Source organism: Neofelis nebulosa, chromosome 8, assembly GCF_028018385.1.
Source record: "Neofelis nebulosa isolate mNeoNeb1 chromosome 8, mNeoNeb1.pri, whole genome shotgun sequence".
In the NCBI taxonomy this organism is placed as follows: domain Eukaryota; kingdom Metazoa; phylum Chordata; class Mammalia; order Carnivora; family Felidae; genus Neofelis; species Neofelis nebulosa.
Genome location: NC_080789.1, coordinates 132683939 through 132700433, shown reverse-complemented (window position 1 = coordinate 132700433; position 16495 = coordinate 132683939). Strand labels below are relative to the sequence as shown.

The window sequence follows — 16495 nt, the reverse complement described above, 5'->3', positions numbered from 1 at the left end:
CCAGCAGAAATCCAGCCCTGCCCTTCTTTGCACACGAGAGCCAATGTGGGGCTGATAACGCTGCGGATGTGTTGGTGGCAGCCTTGCAGAGCGAGACCTGCACTTAACTTGCAGCTGCCTCCCGAGCCGGGCTTCAAGATGTCCACGCCCCGGGTGACAGCCGGCGGGGCGCTGCCCTGTGCTCGGGCGGCGATGCTGAACAGCAGCCTGCAGTGAGAGCCCGCAGCCGCTGCCGCCGCGGAGCAACCTAATGGTGCCTGTGCTTTGTTTTAGTTCATCAAATTTCTCCGACTCATTAGGCACTTTGCCCCGTGCTCCTCTTCCTCCTCCTTCCGCCTCCCCGCCCCCACCCCCACCCCCATTTTTTTTCTTCCTGTCCCTCACCGTGCAGCCCTAACTCTGGCTCCCGGTTCCCTTTTTGACAGTAACGGCACAGCCAACAAGATGAACGGCGCTTTGGATCACTCAGACCAACCAGACCCAGATGCCATTAAGATGTTTGTCGGACAAATCCCCCGGTCCTGGTCAGAAAAGGAGCTGAAAGAACTTTTTGAGCCTTACGGAGCCGTCTACCAGATCAACGTCCTCCGGGACCGGAGTCAGAACCCTCCCCAGAGTAAAGGTACAGACCGTGGGGAAAGCACGCGGTGGGGAGGGGGCAGGGCGCGCGGTGGGGGGCAGGGTGCACGGTCAGGGGCACCGGGGGCGCGGGGCCGGCGGGGCTGCCCTGCGCCCGCGGGAGGGAGGATCGCGAGGGGGAGCAAGCCGCCGCCGCCGCCCGGGTGCTCCGGCCAGGCGGGCTCCTCCCCGCCGGACAGGTGGACCGAGCCTGCCCGGGACGCGGGAGGGAGGAGCGGCGGGAGGGAGGAGCGGCGGGAGCCCGCGGCCGCGCCTCTGTGCAGGCGCGTGATTGCTCTCCCGAGGTCACTTTCTAGGCAGCGCAGGCTCCTCTGGGGTGGAGTAGCTGCCTCTCTAAGGAACCGTGTTTCTCAGCCTTGCGTTTCCTAAGCGAACTCTTTCTACCCCTGCCTTCCCGTTATTGCCCGTGCAATTACGATGGCATTTTACTTTTCCGTAGCCTGTGGGGACCCTGAAATGCCTTCGGAACAGTTGCTGTAATACCACTGGGGTCAGGAATAAAGGGTACACTTTTAAGGGGGACATCAATTCTTGGGGTTTAAACGGGGATCATTGAGTGAAATGTGCCTTTTCGGGCGGGAAGAAGCACCCTAGCGGCCTGAAATAGTTAGCACACCTTCAAAACGCTTGTGGTTTCCGCCCTTACCAGTGGTAGGATTCAAGTGTATACAACCTGGTGGTTTTTACTGCCTCCATTTTAAGACGAGGGTGATGGGGGGCGGGGGGTGTCGCTTGTTAAAATAGAGACGAGAAACCTCTTTACCGGGTGGTTGAAGCTTCTGTGTTTTGGGGTCCTCCCCTGTAAGCTCCATGCAAACTAAATTTAAAATACCTTCTGCGCTGCTCCCTTTTGGTCTTTGTCGATGTTTTAACCTGGCTTTAGTATTTTTGTTCTTTCTCTGTTCTTGATTTCTTGGGCTGTCGAACTAGGGCCCCTCTGTCTTTCAGTAGATCTTGCTCTTTCTTTTTCTCTGCACCTTGGAATTTCTGTCTGCCCTATTATTTTGTTTCTGTGTCGCCTCTCATGAGAGGTCCTGCAAACTCATTGTGTGGCTCGTATGTATACTTTAGTTGAACCCGTGAATGTTAGCACACACTTTTCTGAGCCTCTTTCTTACTATGAAGGTGAAGGGACAGGACTAAATAATCATTAAGACTGATGCTCTGTGACTCTGAGAAATGCTGGGCCATTTCTTGTTCTCTGTAGTTGCTGAGGTCTGATAGCACGTTCGGAAACCTTTGAAAGAATGTTAAGGCCAATACTCGTTTTATAAAGCCGAGCAGACGTGCCTTCAGATTAAGTTCCTAAGACTCCTGTTCTCTGTCTCAGACCATGTAACACCAAGGGTGTTTTCAAAATAACTTAGGGGGAATTTTCTCACCACAAATTTGGTTGTCCCATTATTAGAAAAAAATATCAAATATCTGAAATTCGATAGGAGTTAAGACATCACAGATGGGCGATGTTGAGATGTTTGTGGATCATATTTCCAAATTATTTACCCACATGTGTCCCAAATGTAGAAGACTAGAATTTGTTTTCATTATTAATTTCTATAGTATCCTACTGAGGAAAGAAACTTCAGTGCACCAGACTGGAGCAGAGAGTCACCAGAAGGGCCATCCCACCATCTAGAACGGCACCTGCAGAAAACTAGGCCGGGGCAGTAAACTAGTCTTTTAGAACAGTAACCATGAGTTCATCCTTGTCCAGGAAAATGTGCCTCCAGATTTCAGTTTCTCAGCATTTTTCAGAATGACCTTTGACATAGTGATCAAACCTCATTTACTATTGTCTGATTACTTGCATTTTAGCTTTAACACATGTCTTGCCTTAGCCAAAAAGACCTTCTTTCCATCAAGAAAGTATGCATGGTCTAGTTTTTCTTCCATTTTCTCTTTTCCTCAGTGTTCCTCTGAGCACTGTCTTGAAGAGGCTACATTTGAGACTATACATTTTGTTAACTTCATTCACGATGTCTTGCAACTAACTTCCTTTAAATAGTTTGCATAAGCCCAGAGTCTTGGAGGGAGGAGGAGACGCGATGAAGGAGCAAACTTTTTTAAGCACATACGCTATGCACCAGGCCCTGTTTTAGGAGTTCTTTCATTTCCTTCTTGCCAAAATCCTGAAAGTAGGCGCTGTTCATCACGTTTTACAGATGAGAACATCGAGGCTCTGTAAAAAAAAAAAAAAAAAAAAAAAAAAAAAAAAAAAAAAAAAGAAGCAAAACTCATTTGACCCAGCTAGTAAGTAGCAGAGTAGGAATTTGGGCACAGTCCGTCTTCATGTACTTGACCTCCATGTGTTCACTTCACTCAGATGAGGCCTCAAACCAACCTTGTTCTGCTCCATTTCAGGGTGTGGGCCGGGGGCCTTCTCCTTTACCTAAATGCTCCCCCAAATGAAAGGAGGGAATTCTGCCCTTTACGAACAAGGTTGATTTGGTTCCTGCCTTTGTGTTTATTTAGTTTCGATGCTCATGGGTTTAGATTGTACATCATTCCCATTCTATCATGGGATAAAAGTTACAGATGAAGGGGCGCCTGGGTGGCTCAGTCGGTTAAGTGTCCGACTTCGGCTCAGGTCATGATCTCACGGTTCGTGGGTTCGAGTCCCGTGTCGGGCTCTGTGCTGCCGGCTCGGATCCTGGAGCCTGCTTCTGACTCTGTGTCTCCCTCTCTCTCTGCCCCTCCCCTGCTCACGTTCTGTCTCTCAAAAATAAATAAATGTTAAAAAAAAAAATTTTTTTTTTTTTTTTTTTTTTTTTTTTACAGTTACAGATGAAATCATTCAAATCTTACCTTTGGAAATATAGGTCATTTCCCATTACTGTGAACTCCAAGGCTCACATCAAATATTGCTTGAAGTATGTGGACTGTCAGCCGAAGCTTGAAAGGATTTTTGTTATACAGATACCTCTGTTTTAACAGTATTTGTAGTGATGGGATTTGAGCTGTATAATGACATTCCCCTCTGAGGATTACAGCCCTTAGCCGCTTCCATATAGAGAGCAACCACCACCACTTTTCCACCGATGCCTGTGTGCGCCCTATGGTATTTTCCTGTGCACACGTACAGTAGGACCTCACATTTACGTTGGTCCTGTCAGCAGAGTATAGTTGTCGTATGTTCCCGGGCTGGTGTCACATCCTCAGAAATCAGAATTTTGGAGCTCTATCTGAACACAGTCTAAGTAGGGCTTTTGGAGTGGCCATGATTCATTGCCTCAATGACATTGATAGTTCCAAGGACAGAGACAAAATCCGGTTATTCCGTAATCCAGGTGAATTAGGTTTTTCTCTCGCTTTGCACCTGATGTTCTGTTTAAGTCTCAAGGCATAAAAACTTTGTTTTTGTTTTTTGGGTGTTTTGTTTTGTTTTGTTTTGTTTTGTTTTAATCATCCTTTAAGAATTAGAGCCTAAGCTGTTCGTGCCTTCTCCCTATTAGCATATGTGTTGACTAGGCAAAGTCCGCAAGCTGCGGAAGCTGGCTGTCCTACCTACTAGGACTCATGGAGATGATGTTTTATTCAGTAGTTACCGGTCAAGTCTGTGGGTGCTGAGACATACCCCCCAGTAGTTAAGAGCATCGGTTTTGAAGTCAGACAAGCCAAAATTCAATTTCTGGCTCGACCACTTCCTGGGTGTCGGCCTTGTGCATGTTTCTTAATCTCATCTGAGGGTGGAGACTGTCCAGTAGGGTCACCCAGATGAAGTTACATGCTTTGTTTGCCCAAAGCTGGGAGATAGTAGGAGCTTGTGTGGTGATGGTTACTGTTATAATTGCTATTATCATCACTGTCCCCAAGAACTTGAAATCTAATAGGGACAGTGAGGCCAGTGCACAGGTAATGGAACTATTGAAGACCACGGGATAAGGGCAGGAAGGGGAGGAGCCTATCTGAACTCTGGAAGTTCAGTGTTAGGCGGGGGGCGGGTGATGAATAATTGGCAGCTGTGGAGATAGGGAGACATGGCAACTTCACCAAATCCTGAAAAAGAAAAATTGGATTTCAATAAGTAAAGACAGTGTTGAACATTGCAAGTGGATGGACTGGCCTGATTGTAGGCGTGGGGTGAGAAATGCAGGGCAGGTCCTGGGAACTGTGAATCCTGCCAGAGATGGAAAGAAACGTGAAGTCCATGAAATGAAATGGAAGGGGAGGAGGTCAGACATCTGGAAATAGAAGCTAGGGCCAGTTCTTAGAAGGCCTTAATTCTCAGGCTTAAATATTAGAATTTTATTGCCTAAATAGTTGAGGGTCAGTGAAGGCTTTGTCAGCACAGGGAACAGAGACCAGGAGGCTGAAGCACGTGGGGCCTGATCAGAGACGCTGCTGGCCGTGGCCATGGGCAAGGGGGTCCCGAGTGACACAGACCTGAGAGTGTTGGAAAGAAGGGGACTTGATAACTAAATCGAGGCAGGGATGAACAGGAGGACTTTGGCCTCACTGGGAGGAGTGGAAAAGCAGTCGACAGTGAAGAGAAGGGGAAGGGGAGGAACATGGAGTCCAGGTTGGACCGTGTGTTGAGTCTGAGGTATCACAGAAGAGTCAACAAGGATGTGTGTGGGCCAAGGAAAGCCACCGGCTCGGGTGTTTGGGGGTATGTGACAGCATTTGAGAAGGGTAGCAGTCACGGACTGTGTAGATTTACATGTGAGGCCACCCTTTCTAGGAGCCTGGCCATTTTTGTGTTAAGCAAACAATAAGGAGCTGAAGCCAACGGACATACTGAAAGCATAAGGAAGACAGGAATCGGGGTCTTTGAGGAGACAAAAGAGTGGCCGAAGAACAATGAAACAGGGGACAAGGGGCCCTCATCTGAGACAGCAAGGGAGTTAGAAGGAAGTAACAGCAGATCAAATTTCGGTCTAATGGAGGGAAGTAGACAGCACAGATGCCCTCCGTCTTCTCTGGAGACGGCCCGTTCCTGAGGAGGCCGGCGGAGCAGAAGACATAAGGAGAACGGAAAAGGTCGAAAACGACTGCTTTGGAAGAGCTGGTGGGAACGAAGGGCAGGATTGCTGGAGAGCAGGGCGGCTCCTCCTGACACTGGGATCGTGCGGCTGTTGAGAGTAGGGTGCTGAGAGTTGTGCTTCTGGGAGCGAGCAGGGAGGTGGAATCACCTGTTTCTGGAAAGGGTCAGGAAGGGTGTTGGGTGTGCGTCAGAATGTTCTCTGAGACCTAAGATAGGGAAGCCGGGCAAGGCAGAGGGGTGGCCTCTGGCCTCCGGTTGGTGGTTGAAAAGGACGTACGTGGAGGACGTGGCAGGTGCGGGCGTGGGGTTCATGGAACCCAGACTCCCCCAGAGCCTCCCCATGTTGGTAAGTTGGGCTCCTTGGATCCTTGCTCTCTCGATATTTCTGTTCTTGTCAAAATTATAACCCAGGACCATAGCACCCTAAAAAAGTCTACTGTAGAATGAAGGCGAGTTACATTTTTCTAACCTCAGGTGTTAAATATTCCTATTTAATCTTGTTAAGTTACATGCTTGTTCTGATTTTACAGGAAGGAAAACTGAGGGGTCTGTGCTAAGTAACTAGAAAGAAATCATTGAACGTTTGAAAGTACAGGATCGGACCAAGCCCTGGGTCCGAACCTAATGCCTCAGTGATCACATTTCTCTCCCTCTCCCTCCCTGTCTCTCTCCCTCCCTCCACCCCACCCCTGCGATTTCTCAGCCAAAAGAGAGCTAGAAACGGGAAGTGGCTTGCGTAGACTCTCTCTGTGTGCCACAGGCCTGAAGAACAAAACTTCCTTTTTTCTTGAAATGTGCTCCGAGGTCAGGTCGTGGTAGAGCTTCTCTGCAGCTGTAGCTCCTCCAGTTCTAGAGCCCAGAACATTCTGGGTGGAACAAAAAGTACATTCAAGGCTCCTCTGGGAAGAGTTATTAACGTTTCAAAAGAGCAGTTCTTGGAGCGGCTGTGGTGCCGGCGCCTTTTCATCTTCTTGATGGTCCGGCCGCAGTTGGGGTGGCCCGCGCCATGGCTGATGTGACCCTCGTCCCCTCCTGCTCGGTCTTGGACTCGGAGTCGCTCCTTCCCTTCTGAAAGCCCCTACTTTAGTCTGCAGGAATTCGTTCATAAACTCTAAGTTGGTCCTAATCCCTAGGAGAAGGGTGCAAGGCACCAGTACCTAATGTTCCTCATTTCAGACTTTGACGAGAGGAAGCCCTGCATCCAGAACATTCTCCCGTGGTAGGGTGGGAGGAGAGCAGGCCCCAGGGCTTACAAGAGACTTAGCGCTATTTCGTCATCACCAGCTCGTTCAGGGAGCGCGTCTCGGTGTCTTCAGCCCTGACGGAGCGGCGTCATATGTTGCTGGAAGAGTCCAAAGAGAGGTGCTGTCTTATTGACCCATAATCCTTAAAATGTGAAAGGTTCGCAGAGAACACCTTCGACCTTTTTATTAAAGGAATCCCATTGGAGGACTGGGGTGGGAGCGTTTCCATGTTTCACGCCTTTCCTTTCTTCCTGAAAGGACTCTTGTCAGAAGCTTCCCTTAAGTAACAGAAATGGGCGTGGAACCGGTTTATTGAAGCGATGGCATCTTGAAATCCATAATTGAGAAAGAATTCAAAATGCAGGAAGATGAACCAATTTTACATTTCAACACACGCAAGTAGGGATAGGATTTCTGCCCTCAATCTCTTGGAATCCAGGGTTGCTGCCCTAGATTTTCTGGGACAGCCCCAGTTTTGACAGTGCTGTCTCAGTGGCCCACAGGAAGGATCTCTCATCCTGAATTAATTTTACGTTAACAGAAATCACTGTGTAACTTCCTGTGACATCTTTTCATTGTTTGGCTGACTGAGTCCTGCAGGATAAATGTAAAATGCAGTCAGAATTTTTATATTCATGCAGGCGGGGATCCTTATCGCATCCCTGGGAGAGGTGGGTTCAGTAGTTTTATCATATGGCTCTGTTAAAGATTTAACAATTCATGGTTTTCGTGGAGTTTAAAACTATTTTGACTTATACAGACTGCATCCACAAGCACCGATTGAGATGAATCAGAGAATTGTTAAATTAGCCTCTGTTAAGTTACAGCGAGAAGGAATCCTGTTAAATGCCCCCTACTCCGGAGCTGAGACTGGATTGTGCCTGTCTAGCCCAGCCCTGAATTTCTGTTGCTTTTATCAAAGGGTAGCTTCTCCCCTGGCAGATAATATCTGTCCTGGGCATATTTTGATCCTTATATCTCTGGAGAGAAAAAGAGGAAGAAAAGGAAGGAGGGAAACGCAGAGGACACACAGAGCCAATATCAAAGAAGAAAATAAATTACTTAAGGCTGCTACTGACCATTTTGTTTTCTCCTCCTCTGTCTGGGACATCAGCTGGTCCCCAGCCATCTTGTCCCTGGTCGATTTGCCTTTCTGGAATTAACGTAGCGAAGGAATAAAGGAAACAGGATATGGATGAAAGGAGAATGGATTTTTTTTTTTTTTTGGCAGAAATTTACATGAAAAGTAAACCCAGGGCCTCATGGCCTAGGTCTGTTGGGATCCCTCCCACACATGTCTACAGGTTTACTGAAACAGCTAAATTTAGATCTCACAATTTGCATTTCCCATTGAGTACATTTATAGTTTGCCTGCCCAGAGGTCTTATTTGCCTTTTCATTTGCCCCCAACGAGATTTTTCCATGTTAGAAATGCTCTCCCATCAGTTACACAAGTGAACCACCCTGGTTTACGATACCGAGGGTCATTATGAAACCGGTCTTTGGAAATGAGAAGTCCAGTTTCCCAAGCAGAAGGAGAGTGCTTCCTGTAGGGTAGAGCTGCCCGTTGCTCTGACACACACGTGCGTGGCCTATGAGTTGGCGTGGCGTAGCACGACCTGCCCTCCCTTACTGCTTCCACTCCAAAGACCCCAGATGATCAGGCAATCAGGTTGAAATGTTTTCTCTCTTCCTCCTTCAGTCTTTGCTTCTAATGAAAACTTACCGTTGACCGTAGTTGAGTTAGATTTAGAAGTGTTTAGAATGCTAGTGTTGTAAATATAAATAAAGTCATTACATACCTTGTGAGAAAGTTTCTGGTCTTTAATGATTCCAACCATGGTCTTAGCACCATGACTATCCTTTTTCTTGTGTTCATGGATTCTTAAAAGACGGAATTTTCTTCTTGGACATATGGCCCCAGATGCTAACAAGATTTAGGCATGAGGTCTCGGGTTCTTTGTTCCTTGTCCAAACTTCACTGATCCTGAGATCATCCATTCACATGCTTCCTTTTCTCATATTGGCTAGCTAGCCCAAACCTCTTACGAGACCCTTCAGACATAAGCATGCCAGAATGTGCCACTATGAATAAATGCACAACAATCATATGACCTTCAAAACCACTGGAAACTAAAAAGGGATGAAAAGAGAATTGGCCAAATGGGAAAAAGTAGAAGCTAGACTAAAATAATATGATTTAGCAACAGATTGATTCGGGTTTTTATATTCTGGTAACAGAAATGCCAGATGATGGTACACTGGCTTTCAGGACACCTGGTCAAGAGAATTGGAAATGTTCTGACCCCTACTGTGAAATTCGGTGGAAAGGCAGACATTAGGCACCTCAGTGATACATTAAGTATCACACTAGAGGAATTTGCAGTGAACTAGACCAATTATATGTATTAAAGAACTAGGGCCTTCCAATGTCTTGAGTTTATTTTCCAGTCTGCTTTGATGCACACATGTGGGGGGGAAGGGAGCACAGAATAAAGGCATATGGGGCCTGATGGACTGGGAGGTACGTGGATTTCTCCAGGCCTCTTTTCCGCTGAGTCACGTAGACAGACGCGTAGGTAGCAGCACAGAAGCAGGTTTTGCTGTAGATGGAAAAAAGAGCTAGTTCTCTGAACAGGGCCAGGTTATAATGGTAAAAACTAATGGCTCTGGGAGAATGTGGATGGCAATTGAGACGCCACAGGAATAGCTATTAGGATCAATATTCTTTCACTCTCTATGTAAATTACTGAGAAAGATGCCCCTAATCCAGTTTCCACGTTCTGGCGTTAATTCAGATTGGAGAAACCTGGTTGGAGAAGTATACTTTGGACAGTGATCAGTTTGAAGAACAAAGAAACGTAATTTCTCCACTTCCATTAGGAGGATCATGAATTGGTATCAGAGAAATGAATTGAAGGATCGAAAGGGAGTATCCACTCATCGCACTCTTTAATTGACCCAGATTCTGATCATTATAAAATATTTTGGAGTGTGTTAAGGCCTCAAGTCTATGGAGGACGAGTCCCATAGCGGAATACGTATTTGGCTCAAGACCTGCCTCTCCGTAGTAACCTTTAGTGTCGTCTGGAGTGTTCAGAGTCTCTTGCCAGCTAGGCCCATCGATTGTTGTTCCCTTATTGATTTCTTTTTAGTTTTAGGTGGAAAAAAAATTGCTTTATAAATTCCTATGGTTTAATGGAAACTGTATCAGAGACACGTAGAGGGGCGTCACGATAGGGAGGGTGAGGGGTGCAAGAAACCATGCCTTCGACAAGTTCATGGTCAAAATGGCCCCCGAAACCTAAACGTTACAAATGAACAGAGCAGACACCAAGTGTTAAGGAACAGGTAATCCACCACTTTGCACAAAGAGTTTTTTCGCTCCTATATAGGCCACTGTGCCCGATATCAGGAAATGTTATTGAAGGTGCATCAAGGAGGTGGAGGCCTTCCAAAGGAGAACAGCATGAATCACCGAGGTCTGGAAAGGTGAGCCCATATGGAAAGGTCCAGGAGGTTAACTTAAAAGGCCTGAGAGCATTGAGTCACAAAAATGAAAAGGGAGGAAGCCTGTAGCAAAACATAAAAAGAGGGATTGTGCTCTCAAAAAAAAAAAAAAAAAAAAAAAATGGAGAAGAAAAAAAAAGAATATGATTGAAGTTTTGAAGATGCTAACGTGCAGAGTGAGGCTATATATAGATAAGCTCTTTCAATTAATGCTAAACCCCTGGATTCCGCTGCTTAGACTGAAAATGTTGGCACAGCAGCAAAGTATAGAGTTTGAGCCAAACTTTGACCCAGAAGAGGTGGTGAACTTAGAACATGATGAAAGTTACAGACATGGCGAGCCCGCTAACTCACAGCCCCCAGGAGCGGACCTCTGGCCGGCGGTCTCCTGAGGCTTCGTGCCCAGCTCTTTTGTAGCAGGGATTTGGAGCCTTGAAAGCCCTGGGTCCTTTTTCATGTAGAAGCAAAACGATAAAGAGGTGGCCCAGAAAGCTAATGAGATGTTTACCTGAGTACCGCCGTGTGGGCATAAACATTTACTGGCGCCTACTGTGTGCAAGGCATCATACTTAGTGCTAGGAATATACGTATAAATACGAAGAACGGGCCATGGTCTTGGCCTCAAAAGGAAAGAAGGAATCGGACAGGTCAAAGACAGGATGACCATCCATTCTTTGGAAATGGAGAGTCAGCTTGGGGTTAAGCAGCGTCCATTGTGTGCATGGGTGCGTGGTTTCTTTTGGAAATTGCCCTGAGGTTGCCCCGTGTGTGGTCCTGTGCTGTTCACATAGTAAAGGTGAAGTGACAGAGTTAGCGGAACCCAGGGTCACGTGACAGGGAGGCCTTTTGGCTTCCAGCTACACACCCTGTATGTCCTCTCTCCCCTTTGTCTTCATCTTTGGTTTCCTTCCTCCTTCCTCCTCTCCCTGTAGGGAGTTGAGGACGAGAAGAGGCTAAAGCGTTCACTAAATGAGCCTTTCGGAGGGTTCTCCGTAAAATGCAAGGGTTTGCGGTTTGGTGCCATCCCGCACTATCACGCAGACATGTGTGATGCGTCGGCAGGCCTTCAGTAGCCCCTTTCTGTGTAACACCCTTTAGAACAATGCCTGGCCCTACCTGACGGCCCTACCATCCAGGTGATACCGAAGAGACATGAACAGCCTTATCCTCCGTAGGTCGTGTGTGTGAACTTGTGTTTGCACACATATACAACACACGTTTGTTTTAAACTTTGTGGTGATGCAAAGATCATTTCTTTGAACGCCATTTCTTCAAATGGGTGTGTTCCTGCCTACACAGTAGACCTCTGAGGAGTAAATTATTCATAGAATATTGAACGTCAGTGGCTTTATACAGTGCCTGACATATGGCGGGATATGAATAAAAGATAGTAAGTAGTGTATGGTAGGTCGAGTAGAAGACGACGAGGATGGAAAAAAAAAAATCACGGCGTCTAGATTTTGTAAGCCATGTGTTTTTGTTTTTGTAATTTTTTGTGCAAAGAAACCTAATGCTTCTTTCTCAACTAGTCTGCTAGAACATACTATGCCTGATTTAAATCGGCGTTTTATGGGGAAGGAGAAGGACATGGTAGGAGGAGGAGGGGGGGCAGGCTCCTCAGTAAAAACCAGTGGTCTCTGGGGAGAGATTATAAATGTTGGCAAAACAAATATTGGAAACTCTGTAGAGGGCCTCCTATAGATTTCCAAACCTAAGTAATTATTCCCAGTTCTTGATCCTCATGTCCTGGCCTCAAGGACAACAGGCTCTTTCAGAACAATTGTGTCTGATTATCTTGCTTTGGCCCAAATTTCCACGGACTTTGGATAATGACTGCAGGCCTTACGTCACATTGCTCGGCACATTGGACTGCGTTTAATATTGAGACACGTTGTAGTGATCGACACTAGCCTAGTGCAGAGTTAATGCAGCCCGGTAGAGTGGTAAAGCTCTTATTGTTCGCTGCCTGGATTGTTTCTTAAAGATTGTCCTTTGGGGCTCCTGGGTGGCTCAGTTGGTTAAGTGTCCAAGTTCAGCTCAGGTCATGAGCTCGCGGTTCGTGAGTTTGAGCCCCACATCGGACTCTGCTGACGGCTCAGAACCTGGAGGCTGTTTCGGATTCTGTGTCTCCCTCTGTCTCTCTGCCCCTTCACTACTCCCACTGTCTCTGTCTCTGTCTCTCTCTCTCTCTCTCTCTCTCTCTCTCTCTCTCAAATAAAATAAACATTAAAAAGAAAAAAAGATTCTCCTTCAAGTCAGGTGAGTTGGGTGTTTGTTTTAGCTGAGTGGTTTTTGTTTACGTTCGTGTGAATATCTTGTAAAGAATTTTTGGCTACTCAAAGAGGATGTGAACCAAACTGTTCGCATATGTTAAGAAAAATCAGGGAACAGCATTGCCCAATTTGTACGCTCCTGCCATGCTAGAGACCTGTCTCTCCTTCACGCCTCCCACTTCCGTTCGGCTGGTTGGGGTGGAGGGAGAACAGATCCGCTTAGTTTCACTCTTCAGATTAAACCGTTAACATCAACGGCAAAGCAGCAAGCGGAGCTTTAGTTTCTTAAGTCCTCTGGAAGATGTTCATGAGCTGTCTCAGCTGTCCAGGCAGATGGGACTTTTTGAGATGAAGGACCACTATTTTTGCCCTTTCTCTTTAGGGTTCAACAAAAACCTGTTCATTTGGGGGGGCGAGAATGCTAATGATTAGCCCCGGAAAGGTTGACCAGGGCCCTTTCTCTGCCTGGCCTGCCCCGCACCGTCTCCCTAGGACAGGGGTGGAAGCTGGCCAGAGTGTCATAGCAGTTGGGATCTCCATCAGTCCCTGAGTGAGGTCCATACACCCTGGTGATGGTCCTCGGGGACCGCAGCCACTGTGCGGCTCAATAAGACAAAACCTAGTTTTGGAAAAGGTCGCTTCTCAGTAGGGTGAGTGAGAAGTGTTTTGAGGTGTTTTCTCAGGAGTTAGATGGATCACTGAGCACCAAGCAGCCTTCCCAGAGCCCCCGCCATATCCTACCTGCCATCATCCCCCTGGCTCGCTTCCGTGCGGCGGAACCAGGAAATGCCATTTCCACGCCCAGGCCTCTCTCCTCTCTGCCAAGCCCGCTGCTGAGTGTGGTGCTCTCTTTGTGAAGTGGACATCTGTCTAATGGGAACTGGATTGTGACCACCAGTTCATTTTACACAGGCCACCGTACAGCTGCCAGATGGTGGCGGGGCTTAGCTGTTTTGCAAATCCAATAGGGGTGGTTCGCCACCCTGGAGGTAGGAAACGGAGGGGGCCCGGCCACCGAGCCCGCGTCCCTACTGACGCAGTGCCTCCAGGAGCCCGGGCTTGGCTCTAATCTCTCCGAAGGAAGACTTAGGAAAGGTAATGAATAAATTAAAGCCACATTTTAAAAAATCAGGTCTTTGGGGTTTTCCTCGCGACCTCATTGTTGACTAATCTGTACTTAGGAGAACAGTTCTTAAGTGGGACGTGTCAGGCTTTTTCGCTACAGATTAAACCCCAAGGCACAGACAACTGTGACAGCTTCGGGGGCAACAGGAAGAGTCCGCGTCAAGTGGCAGAGTCTGCTTGTTGAACCTGGACCGATGCGTGGTCGGAAGGCCCGCCTCCTCTCTCCAGGACGCCAGGCCCGCAGTGCTCAGAAGGTCAGAGAAAGGCCTGCCTGCCCCTCTGTGGCTTGCTCGCCGCCTGCGTGAGCTGCCGAGCTATAAGGATTTGTGAAATCATTGGTCGGCCTGCCCTAGCAACACGAGATGCCGTGTTGACACATATACCGTTCCGCGTTCGCGACAAAACCGCTTTATTTTTAGAACACTTCAAAGTGAGGAAACCGTTAAGCCCTATCGCATCCTCTCTTGCCCTCCAGCCACTTCTCCCGCTGCCCCAGGCAGATCCACCCCCATTTTGTAAAAGAGGAACCTGAGACAGGAGATTAAGCGATATTTTGAGCAAGGCTGATAATGCCTGGGAAAATTGCTGATCTGGTCTTAAAATCGAACACATCCTTCGGAGTAATTTTTATAATGCTGCCGCTTCTCTTACCTAGACCGTGTGCGTTCCATATGACCTCACATCTAAGCCTTAATATTCTGTGTGGAGTTCAAAAGACAATTCAGTCTCCCATTTACTTTCCTGGCATTCATTCAAATAAAAATAGGCACATAATACTGCTTCGTATAAATCAAAGCCCCAGGCACACTTTGAAAATCTTTGAGAATGCACAGTACTTATTTTCATAAGTATCTCTCGTGCAACTAGCTTAAATTTGCTTGTGAGAAGTCTGTGTCTTTTTTTTTAATCCCTGGAGCCGCTGTGCCTGGCTCAGTGCCTGGCATGAAATGGTCACTCAGAATTAGCTGCAGATTGAATGAGGCGAACTCTTCATCCGTCCCGTCCAATATCAACTTGACCCATTTGTACAGAGGTGCTCCTGGGAAGCGGAGAGAGGCCTTTATTCTTTCTTAGAACGTGTCTTAAGAGCCTTGTGTACCAGGCAGTGTGCAGTGTCCTGGGGATGCAGAGACAGGAGGTGTGGCCCGTGTCCACAGGGTGCCCAGGGGTGCTGAAACAGAAATCATTCACCATGGCCCCAGGGGTGACTGTCCCCACAAGTCACCTCTGTCAGCACCCCCAAAACCACAGGGCTGAGGTGTCCCTCACCCGAGGCTGTATTTGTTAGGCTCCTGGTGGCCCTCAGGAATGTAGTGTCACAAGGGAGGAAAAAAAAGAAGCCAGTGAAAGAGTCGCATGAATTGTAAAACTCTGTACAAACGTGAGGTGTGATGTTGAGGTGTGTGCCATCCCTGGCGCAGGTTAACGCCCATGCCACGTGTAGCTTTGTTTCCCCTTTCTTTTCCTACCAAATGAAACGCCAGCTTCCCATCAAACACCTGCTGGAACTGAACAGGGGTACCGCCGGAAAGGCAGCGTGGCGCCGCGATGAAGAACGGGGGCCCTGGTGGTCAAGGGCTAGTTTCTGACCCACCCGTGCAGTCCACTTTGTGACCTAGAGCAAGTGACGTGACAGCTCCATGCCTCGGTTTCTTCATCTGCAAAGCGGGTACGATTGCGATGCGGCTCCGCTGAGATCATCTGTGTAGCGCGCTCAGAGCAAGGGGGCGCGTAGCGAGCTGTTCCCATTCCCCGTCGGCTCGAGGTGAGAAGACTCGAGTTCAGAGAAGTTAGGTGAGCCAGCGGCCTTTTTCTGCCAGCGACGCGTCAGCCCGCGGGCAGTCGGAACACGCCGGCCTTTCTGCAAAAGCAGGATCGGTTCTCGGTAGGGTCAGCAGTCACAGCTGATACTCTGCAGAGGACATGCTGTGTGCCAGGTCCTGTACTCAGGGCTTAATACCGCAGTATCTTCCCGTAGCGCGCAGCCTCACAGTATTCCCCTGAGGCAAATACTCTCTCTTGAGCCCATGCTACAGCTGAGAAAATGGAGACTAGGAAAACAAATGCGTCTAATGAAGGGGCAGGTGAGGAATTCAGACCTAAGAGGTTCATCCTGAGAATCCATGCTCCTAACCACCTGCCTCAGGGGTTCCTGTAGCCCCTGGGTGTGTGTGTCTCCGTTCTTGGTATCGGTTATGACGCCGAAATGATCCATTTCACTTCGAAACGCATACTTCTCTGGAGTGGCGTTGCCTCTGACGCCTCTCTGTGCCTACCGCTTGGCACAGCAGCAGGCAACCAACAGGTGCTTACTAATGTTTGTTGAACGGTATCGAATAGCATTCCTTGGATGTCGGCCTCCGTGCCTTGAGTCCCATCCATTGCCTCTACCTAGAGGTGTTACTTCTTTTTCTTCTTTCCAATTCTGATGGTTTGTATGCTGGCCTTTCTCGTGACGTGCCACTTCATCCATAAAAGCTCCTTCGTGCACATAGCTTTCTGTGTCATGCTCCAGTTGGGTGTGCACTGGTCTACTTGAACTGGAAGCTTCCGGCAGTTGGGGGTTACTTTAGTCAGTTGGTGCATCTGATGGAACCTCGCAGAACTTCACACAGGGCCTTGATACCTGTCCTGGACAGGGGCGCCTGGGTGGCTCAGTCGCTTAAGCATCCCGACTTCAACTGGGGCCATGATCTTACAGTTCCTGGGTTCGAGCCCCG

The 16495-nt window shown here is 48.0% G+C and overlaps 1 protein-coding gene across 13 annotated transcripts in view; it reads left to right on the top strand.

Moving 5' to 3' along the window:
- Positions 1 to 16495, top strand: part of CELF2 (CUGBP Elav-like family member 2) — an 835088-nt gene that overhangs the window by 670942 nt on the left and 147651 nt on the right. For 11 of the 13 annotated variants that reach the window (XM_058682201.1, XM_058682202.1, XM_058682193.1 and 8 more), the window contains one exon: positions 426 to 622. In XM_058682201.1, the coding sequence (XP_058538184.1) occupies positions 445 to 622 (178 nt within the window). In that variant the 5' untranslated portion in view covers positions 426 to 444. Of the gene's footprint in view, positions 1 to 52; positions 254 to 425; positions 623 to 16495 lie in introns of those variants that run through there. The other 2 variants (XM_058682200.1, XM_058682204.1) reach the window with 2 other exon arrangements.